The 20,379-nt window shown below is 41.6% G+C and overlaps 1 protein-coding gene across 6 annotated transcripts in view; it reads right to left on the reverse strand.

Annotated features, from left to right (window-relative positions):
• Positions 1–20,379, reverse strand: part of LOC128687247 (phosphatase and actin regulator 2-like) — a 1,174,904-nt gene that overhangs the window by 831,461 nt on the left and 323,064 nt on the right. Inside the window, exon 1 of one of the 6 annotated variants that reach the window (XM_070098452.1) lies at positions 7,376–8,545. The exons of 4 other annotated variants lie outside the window; for them this stretch is intronic. In XM_070098452.1, coding sequence (XP_069954553.1) covers positions 7,376–7,958 — 583 coding nt within the window. In that variant the 5' untranslated portion in view covers positions 7,959–8,545. Of the gene's footprint in view, positions 1–7,375; positions 8,546–20,379 lie in introns of those variants that run through there. One more of the 6 variants, XM_070098453.1, reaches the window with a different exon arrangement.

Consider the following 20,379-nt stretch of genomic DNA (forward strand, 5'->3'; position numbering starts at 1 on the left):
CTTTATGCCCTCATCTATGTCGTTTATGTAGATTGTGAACAGCAGGGGGCCCAACACTGACCCCTGTGGAACACCGCTCGTGACACTTCCCCACTCTGATTTCTCCCCATTTATGCAAACTCTCTGCTGCCTATTTGTCAACCATGCCTCTATCCAGGAAAAAATTTCTCCTCCTATTCCATGTGCTTTAATTTTCCTCAATAGTCTCTGATGTGGGACCCTGTCAAAAGCCTTACTGAAGTCCATATACACAATATCATATTCATTACCATGATCTACCTCCTCAAATACCTTAGTGAAAAAAGTTAATAAATTCGTAAGGCAGGAACGCCCCTTTGTAAAACCATGCTGAGATTCGTTGATTAATTTATGCTTTTCAAGGTGGCTACGAACTGCCTCGGCAATTATTGATTCCATAAATTTTCCCACTATGGAGGTTAGGCTTATTGGTCTATAGTTCGAAGCTAAGGACCTGTCACCTGTTTTGAAAATAGGTATCACATTTGCCATTTTCCACTTATCTGGCACCATGCCAGTTTGTAGTGATATGTTGAAAAGATTAGCCAAAGGTGTGCTAAGCTCCTCTTTACATTCCTTTAGAACCCTTGCATACAGTTCATCAGGGCCTGGGGATTTGTTAGGTTTTAATTTATCTATTTGCCTAAGGACCATGTCACTTGTGACCCTAATAGTACACAGTTTATTATCGTCCTGTTCTACATAATTTATCATTACTGGAATATCGCTGGTATCCTCCTGTGTAAAAACTGAGAGGAAGTATGTGTTAAAAATTCTACACATTTCCTTATCACTGTCAGTGAGCTGACCCGAGGAACTTTTGAGTGGGCCTATCTTGTCCCTGATCTTACTTCTGTATACCTGAAAGAATCCTTTTGGGTTAGTCTTCGATTCTCTTGCAACTTTAACCTCATAATCTCTTTTTGCTTTTCTAATTCCCTTTTTTATTTCTCTCTTTAACTGAATATATCGATTTCTCAATTGCCCCTCTCCTCTTTTGATTTGCCTATATATGCCTCTCTTTTGACCAATCAGATATTTTAATCTATTGTTCATCCATTTAGGATCATTTTTGTTTGATCTGATTTCCCTATTTGGAACATAATTTGACTGAGCAGCTAGAACTATGCCCTGGAAAGCATCATATCGGCAACCATCACCACCTACCTGACCCTTAGTCAGGTCATTCCAGTTCAGCCCACCTAAGTAATTTTTCAGTCCTATGAAATCAGCCAAGCGAAAGTCAGGGACGGAGACTTGATTGCCATTATTAGGGGAATTCCATGATATATTAAAACTGAGTGATTTGTGATCACTTTCCCCAAGCTCATCATTAACCTCAAGATTATTAATTAGTGTTTCCCTACTGGCAAGAACCAAGTCAAGGAGGTTATTTCCCCTAGTTGGCTCTGTCACAAACTGTTTTAAAAAACAATCCTGGATCGTATCAAGAAAGTCACCTGACTCTAAATTTCCTGTCAAATTGCTCCAGTCAATCTGTCTATAGTTGAAATCTCCCATTAGCACAACATTTTCGTATGTAGATGCCTTACGAATTTCGTCCCATAGAAGTTTACTGCACTCCCTATCAAGATTTGGGGCCCTGTAAATCACACCCAAAATTAGTTTTTCTCGGCCCTCGAGAAGCTGTAACCAAACAGATTCAGTGGCTGACGCTTCTAATTTAATATCTTGTCTAACACAACAATTTAAATTGTCTCTGACATACATCGCTACTCCACCACCTTTCCTGTTGACCCTGTCAGTGTGGAATAATTTATAGCCTTGTATGTGACATTCAGAGGGCATCTCTCTATCTTTCAGATTGAGCCAGGTCTCTGTTATAGCAATAATATCTATGTCTCCTGCACTTGCAATTAATCTTAGCTCATCTATCTTATTTCTTACACTCCTGCTATTAGTATAGTAAACCTTAAGGGAGCTAGTCCCTTGCTGCCCTCTGCTGTCCCCCTTTGTTTGCTGACCTGATCTATTGTCTTTATTTATAACTTCATGCTGAATGCCTTTTATACATTTACTGTTTCCAACCCAAGTGTTGCAACCTGCTTGTTTCCCACACACACCCATACCTCTATCTTCCATCAGTTTAAAATCATAGGCATTTCACCAATGGCCTTCTCAATCGAGTCTGCAAGTGCTACCACCCCAGCCCCAGAGAGATGTACCCCATCCCTTGCATACATATCATGTTTGCCATAAAAGTTGTTCCAGTTGTCAATGAATGGGATTGCATGTTCCTTGCAGTATCTGTCTAGCCAGCAATTTACACCAATTGCCCTAGACAACCATTCATTTCCTACTCCCCTTCTAGGCAAGATGCTACATATGATTGGGATCCCTCCCTTAGACTTAATGAAATCTATAGCTGACCTGTACTTATCTAGCAGCTCTTCTCTCCTACCCTTCCCAATATCATTTCCACCAGCACTGAGACAGATAATGGGCTTGCTCCCATTACCTGACATGATATTATCCAGCCTGTTGACAATGTCCCCAACACCAGCTCCAGGGAAGCACACTCTTTCTCTCATCTTCTTATTCCTATTACAAAAAGCACGGTCAATGTATCTTACCTGAGAGTCACCAACCACAAGAATGCGCTTACCTCCATTAGCAGGGGCAGTAGTACCCTTACCTTCACTGGCCACTGAAGTACATTCATCCTGAAGAACAGAGAAGCGATTTCCTACCTTCAGATCTTCACTCTTAACTTTCCTTACTCTGATGCGCCTTCCATTACTGTGAACTACTCGCCACTTGTAGCAGGTGCTGGGCTGCACCTCACTGCTGGTAGCCGTTGCTGCCACCCCAACTACAGCCTCCTCACAGCGAGAGACAGACTGCACCTCGCTGCTAGAAGCCTCATTCCCCACAACTCCAGCCACCTCACACTCTCTCCCAGCCCCATTGAGGTGGACCTTCAGCCTCCTAATCTCCTCCTGGAGAAGCAAGACCTCCTCCTTCAACTCTGAAACCCCAATTTTTAAAACACTGCAGAAGCAAGCCATGCTTTGTAACCGTCCACACTAATCCCCAAGGCAGCTCAGGGTCTGTGACCTCACGTGACGACTACATCGCTTCCCAAACTATTCCACTCCCTAACAACTCTGTGGCTGAAGAAATGCTTCCTAACATCCCTTTGACTCATCTGAGTCTTCAGCTTCCAATTGTGACCCCTTGTTTCTGTGTTCCATCTCTGGAACATCCTGTCTCTGTCCACCTTGTCTATTCCCCGTAGAATTTTGTATGTCATTATCATTTCTCCCCTGACCCTCCTGTCCTCCAGTCTCATAAGAACATAAGAAAGGAGGAACACTGCAGGAGGCCTGTTGGCCCATACTAGGCAGGTCCTTTACAATTCATCCCACTAACAAAACATTTGCCCAACCCAATTTTCAATGCCACCCAAGAAATAAGCTCTGATGTGAAAGTCCCACTCAAATCCAACCCCTCCCACTCATGTACTTATCCAGGCCGATTTCCCTGAACCTCTCTTCGTAGGACATTCCCCTTAGCTCTGGAACCAGCCTGGTTTTGTGTGTGTGTGTGTGTGTGTGTGTGTGTGTGTGTGTGTGTGTGTGTGTGTGTGTGTGTGTGTGTGTGTGTGTGTGTGTGTGTGGCCGAATAGGCAAAACTGCTCAATTAGCAAGAACTCATTTATTTTCTAAAATTTTCTCTTATACGTTTAAAGATATTTTTTTTCATTTATGTTAATGCAAAAATTTATAATTTTGTACTAAAAGAACCTTAAAAAACTTACTTGACCTTATTATAACAAGCACAATTTAATTTAGCCTAATCCAACTAAATATATTTTAGTTAAGTTTACAATAATTTAATAATGAACAAACACAACGAAATATATATATATTTAGTACACAAATTTTCGATTGCCTTATTCGGCAAGAAGAATGTAGTTATTATCTTTCAGCCCACAAAACTGGATCAGTTTATGCTGTACTTTATCCACACAACAACCAAATTTTGGAAATTTGCTTAATATGTCTGGTATCTTATATTAATAAGCTTGACGTATCACATACTATCCATCTCTATATTCCTCAATAAGTGGGCAATTTAACACACACTGTTTCAGATAGTGACCATAAGGCTGGCCACATACTTTGTATTTAGTTTGATCATTGTCTGTGTCTGCCAACCTGCCAGAAGCACTTGTAACCAAACCTAAGCCTAGCTACTACAACTCTAAGTTGTTAGGTAAGACACATATGCAACAGTTAGACAACTTTATTCCGAAACGTTTCGCCTACGTTTCAGTCGAATACAGAAAGTAGGCAGGAACAGTAGAGATGTGAAGACGATGTAATCAGTCCATCACCCTTAAAGTCGTAGAATTTGAGGTTGTCAGTCCCTCGGCCTGGAGAAGTTCAGTTCCATAGTCAGAAACTGTTCCTGACTATGGAACTGAACTTTTCCAGGCCGAGGGACTGACAACCTCAAATTCTACGACTTTAAGGGTGATGGACTGATTACATCGTCTTCACATCTCTACTGTTCCTGCCTACTTTCTGTATTCGACTGAAACGTAGGCGAAACGTTTCGGAATAAAGTTGTCTAACTGTTGCATATGTGTCTTACCTAACAACCTGTCGGTATTGTATACCATTTTGATGTTCACAACTCTAAGTTGCTCCATAAACGTAATTACTGACGTTCGTGTTATCAAAGTGAATGATAGATCTGTTCAGGCTTCTAACTGTATTCTTACAGCTTTTGGTTTATTTGCTTCTCTCCTAATATCATTCATATTGCTAGACGCAGACACACTAAACTTATAATCTACATTTTCCTTTAGGCTACTTTGTTTTTGTAATAAAGTTGGTAGAATTACCGACAATATGTAAAGTAAAAGGACACAAGTGCAACTAATGTGACATTTATTGTAGCAACGTTTCGCTCTCCAGGAGCTTTATCAAGCCATTACAAACAATACATGGACACAGAGGGTATATAAAGGCTCAGAGTGAGGTGCAATACTAGTGAGGTACCATTTCGATGTTCACTAGTGGTAGTAGTAGTAGTAGTAGTAGTGGTAGTGACAAAAGCAATTAATTCGTACATGAGTAAAAGGATATAAAAGCTATTACTTGGGTAACATAAAAATAGGTTGGACAAATATAAACTGGAAAGAGGCAGGTTGTTTCAGTGTTCACTCTCTGTGCTTTGTGTAGTATAACAGGAGAGACTATGTGATGGCAGGGTTTACTGTTTTCAGGAGGATTCTTGCTAAGACTTCGGAGATGGTGAAGCTGCCGTTTTATATCCTTTTACTCATGTACGAATTAATTGCTTTTGTCACTACCACTACTACTACTACTACTACTACTACCACTAGTGAACATCGAAATGGTACCTCACTAGTATTCACCTCACTCTGAGCCTTTATATACCCTCTGTGTCCATGTATTGTTTGTAATGGCTTGATAAAGCTCCTGGAGAGCGAAACGTTGCTACAATAAATGTCACATTAGTTGCACTTGTGTCCTTTTACTTTACATACTTTGTTTTTGCTAACTTGTCAACTTATGATGGAGTAATCAAATGTGTTACATTCACTTGTTAGACGAAGAATGAGGGGAGACCTGATCGAAGTGTATAAGTGGAAGATAGGTATTAATAAAGGGGATATTAACAAGGTCTTGAGGATATCTCTCCAAGAGAGAACCCGCAGTAATGGATTTAAATTAGATAAGTTTAGATTTAGAAAGGACATAGGAAAGTATTGGTTTGGAAATAGGGTAGTTGATGAGTGGAACAGTCTACCTAGTTGGGTTATTGAGGCTAGGACTTTGGGTAGTTTCAAATTTAGGTTGGATAAGTACATGAGTGGGAGGGGTTGGATTTGAGTGGGACTTGCACATCAGAGCTTATTTCTTGGGTAGCACTGAAAATTGGGTTGGTCAAATGTTTGTTAGTGGGATGAATTGTAAAGGACCTGCCTAGTATGGGCCAACAGGCCTGCTGCAGTGTTCCTCCTTTCTTATGTTCTTATGTTCTATTCAAATCGCTCTTCTATTGTTTACAATACCGTTCAGTGTTAACGGCCCCGTTCAAGGCAGGGAGGATATCGCAACTGGAACAGATAGAGAGATCATTTACAGCTGGCACACAGCCAATGTAGCATTAAAATTACTAGAAAGGCATCGCTGGAGCGGAGAGATTACGTGATAATATATATGTGGAAAGTGCATAAGGGCCTAGTCCCAAATCTGCCATAACATACTGGAAGGAAATATTTGGAGGTGCAAAATAAACCCAGTGAAAAGCAGACACAATGGTCATCATCGTAGGTCGCAGGATACTCAACACATTGCTACAAGATATCAGAAACTGCCTGAACAAGCACAGAAGTCTTCAGAGGAAGCTGGTAAAGTATCTCCATCAAGTACCAGATTAACCAAGCTATGATGGGTATGTGAACCAACGGATCGCCAGCAGCAACAGCCTGGCTGAGCAAGCAAGCACCAGACAAACGTGGCCTGGGGCTGCGCTCCGAGAATAGAAAAACTCGAAACTCATCGGAGATGGAAGTAAAGTTGTTACTCATTAACGTGTATTGCGAGTATTTACCGACTGTTTTAAGTGACACGTAAGTTCCTCCGTCTTCGAATAACATGTTTATTTTTCCACTATAATCTACCTTGTCCATAATTACTATCACATTTGCTTTGTTTCGTAAGGTGAAATCCAGGATCTTTCCTTAATTCATGGTATAACTTAACAAATCTTTGATGACTATTGTGTTGCAGAGGTGTGAGCAAAGCTCACTTGTACAACACAATTGTCATCAAAGATTTGTTAAGTTATACCATGAATTAAGGAAAGATCCTGGACACTTCAACTAAACCTGAACACAAGTTTCTGCTTGACGAAGATCAACCTCCATCACGTCTTAACATCACACACGACTTGAAAACTCAAACGAATAGAAGAATAATTACTACTTAACCAAATAATAATAATAATAATAATATTATTATTATTATTATTATTATTATGATGGTCTCTTGCACGAGCATTTTAACATATTGAAAATTCATATTATAAGTATGGGAAAGCGCTTAACCCACAAGGGTCACATACCTCCTGGGAAATGGGAGGTACTAAGATTTGATCTATGAGGAGGGTAGCTTTAATTCCTCGGATCAGGAGCTTTTCAACAGCATCCAGCCCCCCACCCTTTAATGGGTTATTATTATGATTATTATATGCTAAACCGCATGGGTCATGCCACTGAAAGGTTGTAAGTTGGTAGGTGTGAGTCTGACGTTCACTGTAAGACTTGCCTGCCAAAACAAAGGTACACTGGCCTCACCTTTATTCCCTTTGGTGACACTGATGAGGTCGGAGAGGGAGAGGGAGGCAGTCTTGGTGACGATGGAGGTGGTGGTGGTGGAGGAGGTAGTACTGGTGGAGGTGGTGGAGTCGGTGGCCACCTCCACCTTGAGCTTGCTGGCCTTGTGAGGTCCACCTCCAAGAAACTCACTGAGGCTCAGGGTGGAGGCTATGAGCTGCCGCTTCTCCTGGAAGTTGAGTTGGTCTAGTGAGTGAGACCTGACCTGAGCCGGCTGTTTACTGGTCCTTGTGGGCGACGTGTCTATGTACACGGTGCTCATCTTAACCGACATGTCGGTGATGGTGGAGGTGGGTGGTGAGGTGTAGGTGAAGGTGGTGCCGCTAGCCAGAGCCTCGGCCATCCAGGTGGTGAGGGAGTCTCCTGCTGGGGACGTGGGAGAGGTAACTACCGACCACTCCCCACCATCCTCACCTTCCTGCTGGAGGAGGAGGTGGTGGTGGTGGTGTTGGAGGCAGTGAGCTGCGAGGTATCGGCCTCTAGCAGCCCCACACTGACCTCCGGGGAGCTCCGGCTGACCTGAGGCCTCACCTGCCAGCCACATCCAACAGGGGCGCCTAGCACTGCGTTACCTCTCATGTGACCATGGCGCCTTCCATGCTGAGGCACACACACACACCATACACAGCCCGGCGCTGCTTACACCACCTCGGGGCTCACACACCATACACAGCCCCGCTCTGCTTACACCACCTCGGGGCTCAACAGATGATACACAACCCCGGCTGGCTAGCGGCCGCCTCCACCCGCTGCTGACCCTCCCAACATGTCAGATTAACTTCACAGAGGAAATCACAACACTGACGACATGGATGCTGCAGGAGGTGCAGCAGCAGCAGGTTCAGAAGTAGGTCTGGGTCGCGTGGTGCTGCTGCCACCAGCTTCCAGCAGTTCCTCACCGCGTTGTCACAAGACAGCCTAGGCTAATTCACAGCCACTTAAAAGCAGCTAGAACTCAACTAGCCACTAATTTCATCACACACACATTTAACCACTGCACTAACACAAGCTTCCACCAGGTAATTTATCTCCTATGGGAGGCGATGACGTAGTAAAGCACCAGCAGGAGGAGGAGAGATGTAGTAGCAACCTACTTCCACACTCTCTCATCACACACTGACTCACACCCCGCCTCACTCCCCCCACCCCATACACCAACCTAACGTTACCAACTCCAACGTTTTTATTGCTCTCCTTATTGCTGCTCCTGTGTCACCCTACCAACACCCACCTCCCACTCATGGTCCTAGTAGCACGTCAAGACCAGTTAGGTGTAAGTAGCGAGCAGCAGCAGCCACCACCACACATCAACAATCATTGATCAGTTACTAGATACCACTAGGATGAGCGGGGAACACTACACCACCGACCTCCTCCTCCACGTATTTACACCCACCCATCCAACACAACAAATATTTACTGCTGCAAAATTCACTCGTCCTCCTCTTAACAAAGTGTGCTTGTGGCAGCTGTGTTAATATTCTGCCGCAGTCAGCCCTAATTATTATATTCATAAGGAACATAGGAGGGAAGGAACACTGCAGCAGGCATGCTGGCTAGACAAATATACAATAAGGGCTAGATTTGAGTAAGACCTTCCTGGCATCGGTTAACAGGGTTTCATTACATTAATGGATTAGCATATGGGCGAGAAGGGTTGGATTAAAGAACCCGCTAAGCATTTATACTGTAGTAGGTTCGCCGGTCTTGTCCCGGCCCGGGTCTTTTCCAGATGGGTAGTAATTAACTCTGATGCAAGGAAGCGAAGGGTAGGTCAAGTTCCCTGAATCAAGAGCCCAATGGAAATAAGTCACGTTGACTTTTTTTCGGGGGGGGGGGGGGTATCCTTGGTAATTTACACTATGTATGATAATCGTACTTACGCGTACTTACTTAATGCCATGACTGGAGTCAGGCAGCTCAAGATATGGGAAAATGGCTGCCTAAACGGAATACGTCACACATTATGTTGGATTATCCTGGTATAAGGAAAACATACGTATAATACAGTGACTGGAATAATAAACGGGTTATTTGTGTATTATCGTAGTATAAATCTGCATTATTTACACCCAGTGTTTAACTATAAGAATCATGTGTTTATTTGCACTGTATGTGTACAAAACTCTGTGTAGCTGACCTAGATAACGATTGTTATTACCGCAATACGAGGTAAACTTTATGTAACCAGTATCGGTGTGGCCCCGCCCAGCCATGCAGACGGTGATGTCTTCTAAACGTCCAAATGAATCGAAGCTGAGGCGCCTAGTGTGGCGTCCGTAAGGCATGTTGCAGTGGACTAGGGGAAGCACAGAGGTCCAGTCTCCGCCATTAGTGAGAGCAGCAACACAGGCAGCTAACACAAGCAGCCCTGTCTGTGGGTCCCCCACAGTCCAGTGCCTCCAGGGAGCATCACCACCACCACACTACAACCCACAACTTGCCTCCAATACTGGGTGTTATAGAAGCAACACTGGGAGGCAGTGTTGGAGGTAATGGCGATGGTGGAGGGAGTTTGAATAAATGGTGGTGGTGGTGCGGGCTCATTTCAAATCGCAGCCCTTGTCTTTGAAGTTGTAAGAGCGCGCTGCGCCCTCCTCCTCTACTACACCGTCTCCGTCTGCCATCTACCTCCAACTATCTCACACGCCCTCGTCAACGCTACCCCAACTTAGCATAAACCCATACAATAGCAATAGCCGCTTACTAGTTGACACATGGAAAAAAGCAACTACTATCTGGCAACCGGGTGGAGGGAGGGTCCAGCACTGTTGTGAGGTATGTTGGGGGAAGTGGGAGGAGGGAGGGGGAGGTGAGGGAGCGGAAGAGGGGTGAGGGAGAGGAGGTACGAGAGGGGGGGAGGAAGGGTGAAGACCCTTTCGTAATGTACACAGGTAAAGCACTTTGTAACGTCTTTTGTGACCGCATTTCCTGCGATCAACATTTAAGAGCTAAGAAGGAACTGCTGATATTCAACTTAGCTGTGACTGCAGGGGTTGAGCCACAGCTTCTGTCCCCGTCTCAAGGATCTCGATAAAAATAAGTTGCTTTCACCTTGATGAGACACTTATGCTATACATGGGAATCTTTACTGAAGAAACGTTTCGCCACACAGTGGCTTCATCAGTCCAATACAAAGCAGGAAGGTGTAAAGAGAGGAGTAGATTGAGGTAACCAGTCCCTCAGCCAGGAGTCGAAGTGTTCAGGCCACCAGTCGAAGTAGATCTTCGTCCAAAGGTTGGACAAGTGTTGAACAATTCTTTGTATCAAAATCCCATGATGTTGCAGTGTCTGACAGATGTGACTGATGGACTGAACACATCGAATCCAGCTTTGTATTGGACTGATGAAGCCACTATGTAGCGAAACGTTTCTTCAATAAAGATTCCAATATGTTGCATAAGTGTCTCAATCTTCAACCTGTCGGTTTTAAAACCATTTATCACAACTGTCAGACACTGCAACATCATGTGATCTTGATACAAGACACTAGTGTATAGTTCAGAACACTAGTGTATAGTTCAGAACACTAGTGTATAGTTCAGAACACTAGTGTATAGTTCAGAACACTAGTGTATAGTTCAATACATTTATTAAAGAATTAGACACATGTTTCGCCATCCAGTGACTACAAATTCAAGGACATAATGGGAAGACCATAGAATTATATACGAAAGTTGAGGTAATCAGTCCCTCAGCTGAGGGACTGATTACCTCATCTTTTGTATACAGTTAAGTCTTTCCATTATGTCCTTGAACTGTACTGATAAAGTCACTGGATGGCGAAACGTCTACAAATAAAGATATGCAGATGTTACACATGTGTCTAATTCTTCAGCTAATCGGTACTGTATACCATTCATGTACAGAACATTAAGTGAAACGTTTCACCACGAGTGGACTGATGAAACCACTCGTGACGAAACACTTTAATAAATGTCCAGAACTGTACACAACTGTACTCGACAAATTTCTCAAACCAGCTCCTGATCAGCCGCGTTGTGGTGCATACTCTGAACTGCGGGCGGGTGGCACCAATAGCCCCATCGATCAGACCAGCAACCAAGAGACCTGAACTGGTAACGCTCTTGTCGTTTATCTTCACATTTAGCTGCTATCTGTCTTCTGACTCTATCCGCTTTAATTCCAAGAGTATTTTGTATGTCATGATCATGTCTCCTCTGGTCCTCCTCTAGCGTTGAACTTATGTCCTAAAGTCTGTCCTCGGGTTCAAACCCACTCGGGTCCAACAACAGTAACGCAAAAGTGGGACTAACAAACCTGTGTTTTACCCGTGGTAGGTTTCCAGAGGTTTTTTAACCTCAGGTATCCAGTCTGTAATCCAGTCTATCATCCAGTCTGTTATCCAGTCTATCATCCAGTCTGTTATCCAGAGTATCATCCAGTCTGTTACCCAGAGTATCATCCAGGTGATCAAGTCTAGTCATCCAGTCTATCATCCAGGTGATCAAATCTAGTCATCCAGTCTGTTATCCAGTCTATCATCCAGTCTGTTATCCAGTCTATCATCCAGTCTGTTATCCAGTCTGTCATCCAGTCTGTTATCCAGTCTATCATCCAGTCTATTATCCACTCTATCATCCAGTCTGTTATCCAGTCTATCATCCAGTCTGTTATCCAGAGTATCATCCAGTCTGTTATCCAGAGTATCATCCAGGTGATCAAGTCTAGTCATCCAGTCTATAATCCAGGTGATCAAATCTAGTCATCCAGTCTGTTATCCAGTCTATCATCCAGTCTGTTATCCAGTCTATCATCCAGTCTGTTATCCAGTCTATCATCCAGTCTGTTATCCAGTCTGTTATCCAGTCTATCATCCAGTCTGTTATCCACTCTATCATTCAGTCTGTTATCCAGTCTTTCATCCAGTCTGTTATCCAGTCTGTCACCCAGTCTATCATCTAGTCTGGCATCCAGTCTGTTATCCAGTGTATCATTCAGTCTGTTATCCAGTCTATCATCCGGTCTGTCACCCAATCTATCATGCAGTCTGTCATCCAATCTGTTATCTAGTCTATCATCCAGTCTAACATCCAGTCTGTCATCTAGTCTGTTACCCAGCCTATCATCCAGTCTGTTATCCAGTGTATCATCTAGTCTATAATCCAGTCTGTTATCCAGTCTATCATCCAGTATGTTATCCAGTCTATCATCCAGTCTGTCATCCAGTCTGTTATCCAGTCTGTCATCCAGTGTATCATCCAGTCTGTTATCCAGTCTATCATCCAGCCTGTCATCCAGTCTGTTATCCAGTCTGTTATCCAGTCTGTCATCCAGTCTGTTATCCAGTCTATCATCCAGCCTGTCATCCGGTCTGTCATCCAGTCTATCATTCGGTCTGTCATCCAGTCTATCATCCAGTCTGTCATCCGGTCTGTCATCCAGTCTATCATCCGGTCTGTCATCCAGTCTATCATCCAGTCTGTCATCCGGTCTGTCATCCAGTCTATCATCCGGTCTATCATCCAGTCTATCATCCGGTCTGTCATCCAGTCTATCATCCAGTCTGTCATCCGGTCTGTCATCCAGTCTATCATCAAGTCTGTCATCCGGTCTGTCATCCAGTCTATCATCCGGTCTGTCATCCGGTCTGTCATCCAGTCTATCAGTCGATCTGTCATCCAGTCTATCATCCGGTCTGTCATCCAATCTGTCATCCTGTCTGTCATCCAGTCTATCATCCAGTCTGTCATCCAGTCTATCATCCGGTCAGTCATCCGGTCTGTTATACAGTCTATCATCCAGTCTGTCATCCGGTCTGTTATACAGTCTATCATCCAGTCTGTCATCCGGTCTGTTATACAGTCTATCATCCAGTCTGTCATCCGGTCTGTTATACAGTCTATCATCCAGTCTGTCATCCGGTCTGTTATACAGTCTATCATCCAGTCTGTCATCCGGTCTGTCATCCAGTCTATCATCCAGTCTGTCATCCGGTCTGTCATCCAGTCTATCATCCGGTCTGTCATCCGGTCTGTTATACAGTCTATCATCCAGTCTGTATCCGGTCTGTTATACAGTCTATCATCCGGTCTGTTATACAGTCTATCATCCAGTCTGTCATCCGGTCTGTTATACAGTCTATCATCCAGTCTATCATCCGGTCTATCATCCAGTCTATCATCCAGTCTATCATCCAGTCTGTCATCAGGTCTGTTATACAGTCTATCATCCAGTCTATCATCCAGTCTGTCATCAGGTCTGTTATACAGTCTATCATCCAGTCTATCATCCAGTCTGTCATCAGGTCTGTTATACAGTCTATCATCCAGTCTATCATCCAGTCTGTCATCAGGTCTGTTATACAGTCTATCATCCAGTCTATCATCCAGTCTGTCATCAGGTCTGTTATACAGTCTATCATCCAGTCTATCATCCAGTCTGTCATCAGGTCTGTTATACAGTCTATCATCCAGTCTATCATCCAGGGAGGTGATGATGTAGAAGTGTGTCAAGTACAGAGAGAATCTTCTTGATGTTCTTGTGGACACTGGTCACCATCACCATCAATAAACTAGCCATTACCATCCACAGGATGGATATGAGGTACACAATAAACTAGCCACTACCATCCACAGGATGGATATGAGGTACACAATAAACTAGCCACTACCATCCACAGGATGGATATGATGTACACAATAAACTAGCCACTACCATCCACAGGATGGATATGATGTACACAATAAACTAGCCACTACCATCCACAGGATGGATATGAGGTACACAATACACTAGCCACTACCATCCACAGGATGGATATGAGGTACACAATAAACTAGCCACTACCATCCACAGGATGGATATGAGGTGCACAATAAACTAGCCACTACCATCCACAGGATGGATATGAGGTACACAATAAACTAGCCACTACCATCCACAGGATGGATATGAGGTACACAATAAACTAGCCACTACCATCCACAGGATGGATATGAGGTACACAATAAACTAGCCACTACCATCCACAGGATGGATATGAGGTGCACAATAAACTAGCCATTACCATCCACAGGATGGATATGAGGTACACAATAAACTAGCCACTACCATCCACAGGATGGATATGAGGTACACAATAAACTAGCCACTACCATCCACAGGATGGATATGAGGTGCACAATAAACTAGCCACTACCATCCACAGGATGGATATGAGGTGCACAATAAACTAGCCACTACCATCCACAGGATGGATATGAGGTGCACAATAAACTAGCCACTACCATCCACAGGATGGATATGAGGTACACAATAAACTAGCCACTACCATCCACAGGATGGATATGAGGTACACAATAAACTAGCCACTACCATCCACAGGATGGATATGAGGTGCACAATAAACTAGCCACTACCATCCACAGGATGGATATGAGGTGCACAATAAACTAGCCACTACCATCCACAGGATGGATATGAGGTACACAATAAACTAGCCACTACCATCCACAGGATGGATATGAGGTACACAATACACTAGCCACTACCATCCACAGGATGGATATGAGGTACACAATAAACTAGCCACTACCATCCACAGGATGGATATGAGGTACACAATACACTAGCCGCTACCATCCACAGGATGGATATGAGGTGCACAATACACTAGCCACTACCATCCACAGGATGGATATGAGGTACACAATAAACTAGCCACTACCATCCACAGGATGGATATGAGGTACACAATAAACTAGCCACTACCATCCACAGGATGGATATGAGGTACACAATACACTAGCCGCTACCATCCACAGGATGGATATGAGGTGCACAATACACTAGCCACTACCATCCACAGATAAGGAACAGATAACATCCCAATACACTCCAGCAGCCTCACCTCCGTACCTATGATATACCTCCGAAGGGTATCGAGAGCTTTCCTACTCCTGCATCCGCGGTCCTGGGCCAGGCTTGACTGGTGCTAGCCTGGTCAACCAGGCTGTTGCTGCTGGCGGCCCACTGCCCCACATGTCCACCACAGCCTGCTTGATGTACTACTTGACGGAGGTATCGACCAAGTTTCCTCTGGAAGACTTCTACACAGCAAGTACTGTTATCATTTCAGTGGGTGACACCCACGGATGTTGACACAGTGTTCTCTTACTGGGCCCACAACGTCCATGCTTTTCACTTTTTTTTTTAATGGTACCTGGCCCTCAAGTATCTTCCATGTACTTATTATTAGGTATCGCTCTCTCAATAAGCCAGACCTCAAAATTCTAGATTCAATAAATCAGACCTCAAAATTGTAGATTTCAATAAAGCAGATTTCAAAATTCTAGACCAGATTTCTAAAGCAGATTTCAAAATTCTAGACCAGATTTCTAAAGCAGATTTCAAAATTCTAGACTAGATTTCTAAAGCAGATTTCAAAATTCTAGACCAGATTTCTAAAGCAATTTCAAAATTCTAGACCAGATTTCTAAAGCAGATTTCAAAATTCTAGACCAGATTTCTAAAGCAGATTTCAAAATTCTAGACCAGATTTCTAAAGCAGATTTCAAAATTCTAGACCAGATTTCTAAAGCAGATTTCAAAATTCTAGACCAGATTTCTAAAGCAGATTTCAAAATTCTAGACCAGATTTCTAAAGCAGATTTCAAAATTCTAGACCAGATTTCTAAAGCAGATTTCAAAATTCTAGACCAGATTTCTAAAGCAGATTTCAAAATTCAAGACCAGATTTCTAAAGCAGATTTCAAAATTCTAGACCAGATTTCTAAAGCAGATTTCAAAATTCCCGTGTCAACAAGTCCAGCAAAGAGAGGCTAGTTTGTAGTGTGTGTGGTGAGTGTCGTGATAAGGAAGTAGTGACCATTATCCTGCCAGCGTTAACTCTATCTGATAAGATAGATACCCCACTCAATGACCAGGCAAGCACTAGACCCTTCTGGTACCAGACCAGTCTGGTACCAGACCAGCCTGGCACCAGACCAGCCTGGCACCAGACCAGCCTGGCCCAGGACCAGGCTGTGCCACTATCAAAGGTGGATCCATATTCACTAAACAAGTACATATATAAACTACACATTGTTTACACAGTAATATGACACTTGGGAGAGTGTTGAAAACTTAGATGAGTCACAGGGATGTTAGGAAGCATTTCTTCAGCCTTAGACTTGTTAGGAAGTGAAACAATTTAGAAAGCAGAGTACAGTACAATGTGTAGTTTACAGTACAGTGAGTAGTTTACAGTACAATGTGTAGTTTACAGTACAGTGAGTAGTTTACAGTACAATGTGTAGTATACAGTACAGTGAGTAGTTTACAGTACAATGTGTAGTTTACAGTACAGTGAGTAGTTTACAGTACAATGTGTAGTATACAGTACAGTGAGTAGTTTACAGTACAATGAGTAGTTTACAGTACAATGTGTAGTTTACAGTACAGTGAGTAGTTTACAGTACAATGTGTAGTTTACAGTACAGTGAGTAGTTTACAGTACAATGAGTAGTTTACAGTACAGTGTGTAGTTTACAGTACAGTGTGTAGTTTACAGTACAGTGTGTAGTTTACAGTACAATGTGTAGTTTACAGTACAATGAGTAGTTTACAGTACAATGTGTAGTTTACAGTACAGTGTGTAGTTTACAGTACAGTGTGTAGTTTACAGTACAATGAGTAGTTTACAGTACAATGAGTAGTTTACAGTACAGTGTGTAGTTTACAGTACAGTGTGTAGTTTACAGTACAATGTGTAGTTTACAGTACAGTCAGTAGTTTACAGTACAATGTGTAGTTTACAGTACAGTCAGTAGTTTACAGTACAGTGTGTAGTTTACAGTACAATGTGTAGTTTACAGTACAATGTGTAGTTTACAGTACAATGTGTAGTTTACAGTACAATGTGTAGTTTACAGTACAGTCAGTAGTTTACAGTACAATGTGTAGTTTACAGTACAATGTGTAGTTTACAGTACAGTCAGTAGTTTACAGTACAATGTGTAGTTTACAGTACAGTCAGTAGTTTACAGTACAATGAGTAGTTTACAGTACAGTGTGTAGTTTACAGTACAATGTGTAGTTTACAGTACAGTCAGTAGTTTACAGTACAATGTGTAGTTTACAGTACAATGTGTAGTTTACAGTACAGTCAGTAGTTTACAGTACAATGTGTAGTTTACAGTACAATGTGTAGTTTACAGTACAGTCAGTAGTTTACAGTACAATGTGTAGTTTACAGTACAATGTGTAGTTTACAGTACAGTGTGTAGTTTACAGTACAGTGTGTAGTTTACAGTACAGTGTGTAGTTTACAGTACAATGTGTAGTTTACAGTACAGTGTGTAGTTTACAGTACAATGTGTAGTTTACAGTACAATGTGTAGTTTACAGTACAGTCAGTAGTTTACAGTACAATGTGTAGTTTACAGTACAGTCAGTAGTTTACAGTACAATGTGTAGTTTACATTACAGTCAGTAGTTTACAGTACAATGTGTAGTTTACAGTACAGTCAGTAGTTTACAGTACAATGTGTAGTTTACAGTACAGTCAGTAGTTTACAGTACAATGTGTAGTTTACAGTACAATGTGTAGTTTACAGTACAATGTGTAGTTTACAGTACAATGTGTAGTTTACAGTACAGTCAGTAGTTTACAGTACAATGTGTAGTTTACAGTACAGTGTGTAGTTTACAGTACAATGTGTAGTTTACAGTACAATGTGTAGTTTACAGTACAATGTGTAGTTTACAGTACAGTCAGTAGTTTACAGTACAGTGTGTAGTTTACAGTACAATGTGTAGTTTACAGTACAGTCAGTAGTTTACAGTACAATGTGTAGTTTACAGTACAGTCAGTAGTTTACAGTACAATGTGTAGTTTACAGTACAGTCAGTAGTTTACAGTACAATGAGTAGTTTACAGTACAGTGTGTAGTTTACAGTACAATGTGTAGTTTACAGTACAGTCAGTAGTTTACAGTACAATGTGTAGTTTACAGTACAGTCAGTAGTTTACAGTACAATGTGTAGTTTACAGTACAATGTGTAGTTTACAGTACAGTCAGTAGTTTACAGTACAATGTGTAGTTTACAGTACAATGTGTAGTTTACAGTACAGTGTGTAGTTTACAGTACAGTGTGTAGTTTACAGTACAGTGTGTAGTTTACAGTACAATGTGTAGTTTACAGTACAGTGTGTAGTTTACAGTACAATGTGTAGTTTACAGTACAATGTGTAGTTTACAGTACAGTGTGTAGTTTACAGTACAGTGTGTAGTTTACAGTACAATGTGTACTTTACAGTACAGTCAGTAGTTTACAGTACAATGTGTAGTTTACAGTACAATGTGTAGTTTACAGTACAGTCAGTAGTTTACAGTACAATGTGTAGTTTACAGTACAGTCAGTAGTTTACAGTACAATGTGTAGTTTACAGTACAGTCAGTAGTTTACAGTACAATGTGTAGTTTACAGTACAGTCAGTAGTTTACAGTACAATGTGTAGTTTACAGTACAATGTGTAGTTTACAGTACAGTCAGTAGTTTACAGTACAATGTGTAGTTTACAGTACAATGTGTAGTTTACAGTACAATGTGTAATTTACAGTACAGTGTGTAGTTTACAGTACAGTCAGTAGTTTACAGTACAATGTGTAGTTTACAGTACAGTCAGTAGTTTACAGTACAATGTGTAGTTTACAGTACAATGTGTAGTTTACAGTACAATGTGTAGTTTACAGTACAATGTGTAGTTTACAGTACAGTGTGTAGTTTACAGTACAATGTGTAGTTTACAGTACAGTCAGTAGTTTACAGTACAATGTGTAGTTTACAGTACAATGTGTAGTTTACAGTACAGTCAGTAGTTTACAGTACAAGGTGTAGTTTACAGTACAATGTGTAGTTTACAGTACAATGTGTAGTTTACAGTACAGTCAGTAGTTTACAGTACAATGTGTAGTTTACAGTACAGTCAGTAGTTTACAGTACAATGTGTAGTTTACAGTACAGTCAGTAGTTTACAGTACAATGTGTAGTTTACAGTACAATGTGTAGTTTACAGTACAGTCAGTAGTTTACAGTACAATGTGTAGTTTACAGTACAGTCAGTAGTTTACAGTACAATGTGTAGTTTACAGTACAGTCAGTAGTTTACAGTACAATGTGTAGTTTACAGTACAATGTGTAGTTTACAGTACAGTCAGTAGTTTACAGTACAATGTGTAGTTTACAGTACAATGTGTAGTTTACAGTACAATGTGTAATTTACAGTACAGTGTGTAGTTTACAGTACAGTCAGTAGTTTACAGTACAATGTGTAGTTTACAGTACAGTCAGTAGTTTACAGTACAATGTGTAGTTTACAGTACAATGTGTAGTTTACAGTACAATGTGTAGTTTACAGTACAATGTGTAGTTTACAGTACAATGTGTAGTTTACAGTACAGTGTGTAGTTTACAGTACAATGTGTAGTTTACAGTACAGTCAGTAGTTTACAGTACAATGTGTAGTTTACAGTACAATGTGTAGTTTACAGTACAGTCAGTAGTTTACAGTACAAGGTGTAGTTTACAGTACAATGTGTAGTTTACAGTACAATGTGTAGTTTACAGTACAGTCAGTAGTTTACAGTACAATGTGTAGTTTACAGTACAGTCAGTAGTTTACAGTACAATGTGTAGTTTACAGTACAGTCAGTAGTTTACAGTACAATGTGTAGTTTACAGTACAATGTGTAGTTTACAGTACAGTCAGTAGTTTACAGTACAATGTGTAGTTTACAGTACAATGTGTAGTTTACAGTACAATGTGTAATTTACAGTACAGTGTGTAGTTTACAGTACAGTCAGTAGTTTACAGTACAATGTGTAGTTTACAGTACAGTCAGTAGTTTACAGTACAATGTGTAGTTTACAGTACAATGTGTAGTTTACAGTACAATGTGTAGTTTACAGTACAATGTGTAGTTTACAGTACAATGTGT

The sequence above is a fragment of the Cherax quadricarinatus genome, chromosome 62 (genome assembly GCF_038502225.1).
Source record: "Cherax quadricarinatus isolate ZL_2023a chromosome 62, ASM3850222v1, whole genome shotgun sequence".
Lineage (NCBI taxonomy): Eukaryota > Metazoa > Arthropoda > Malacostraca > Decapoda > Parastacidae > Cherax > Cherax quadricarinatus.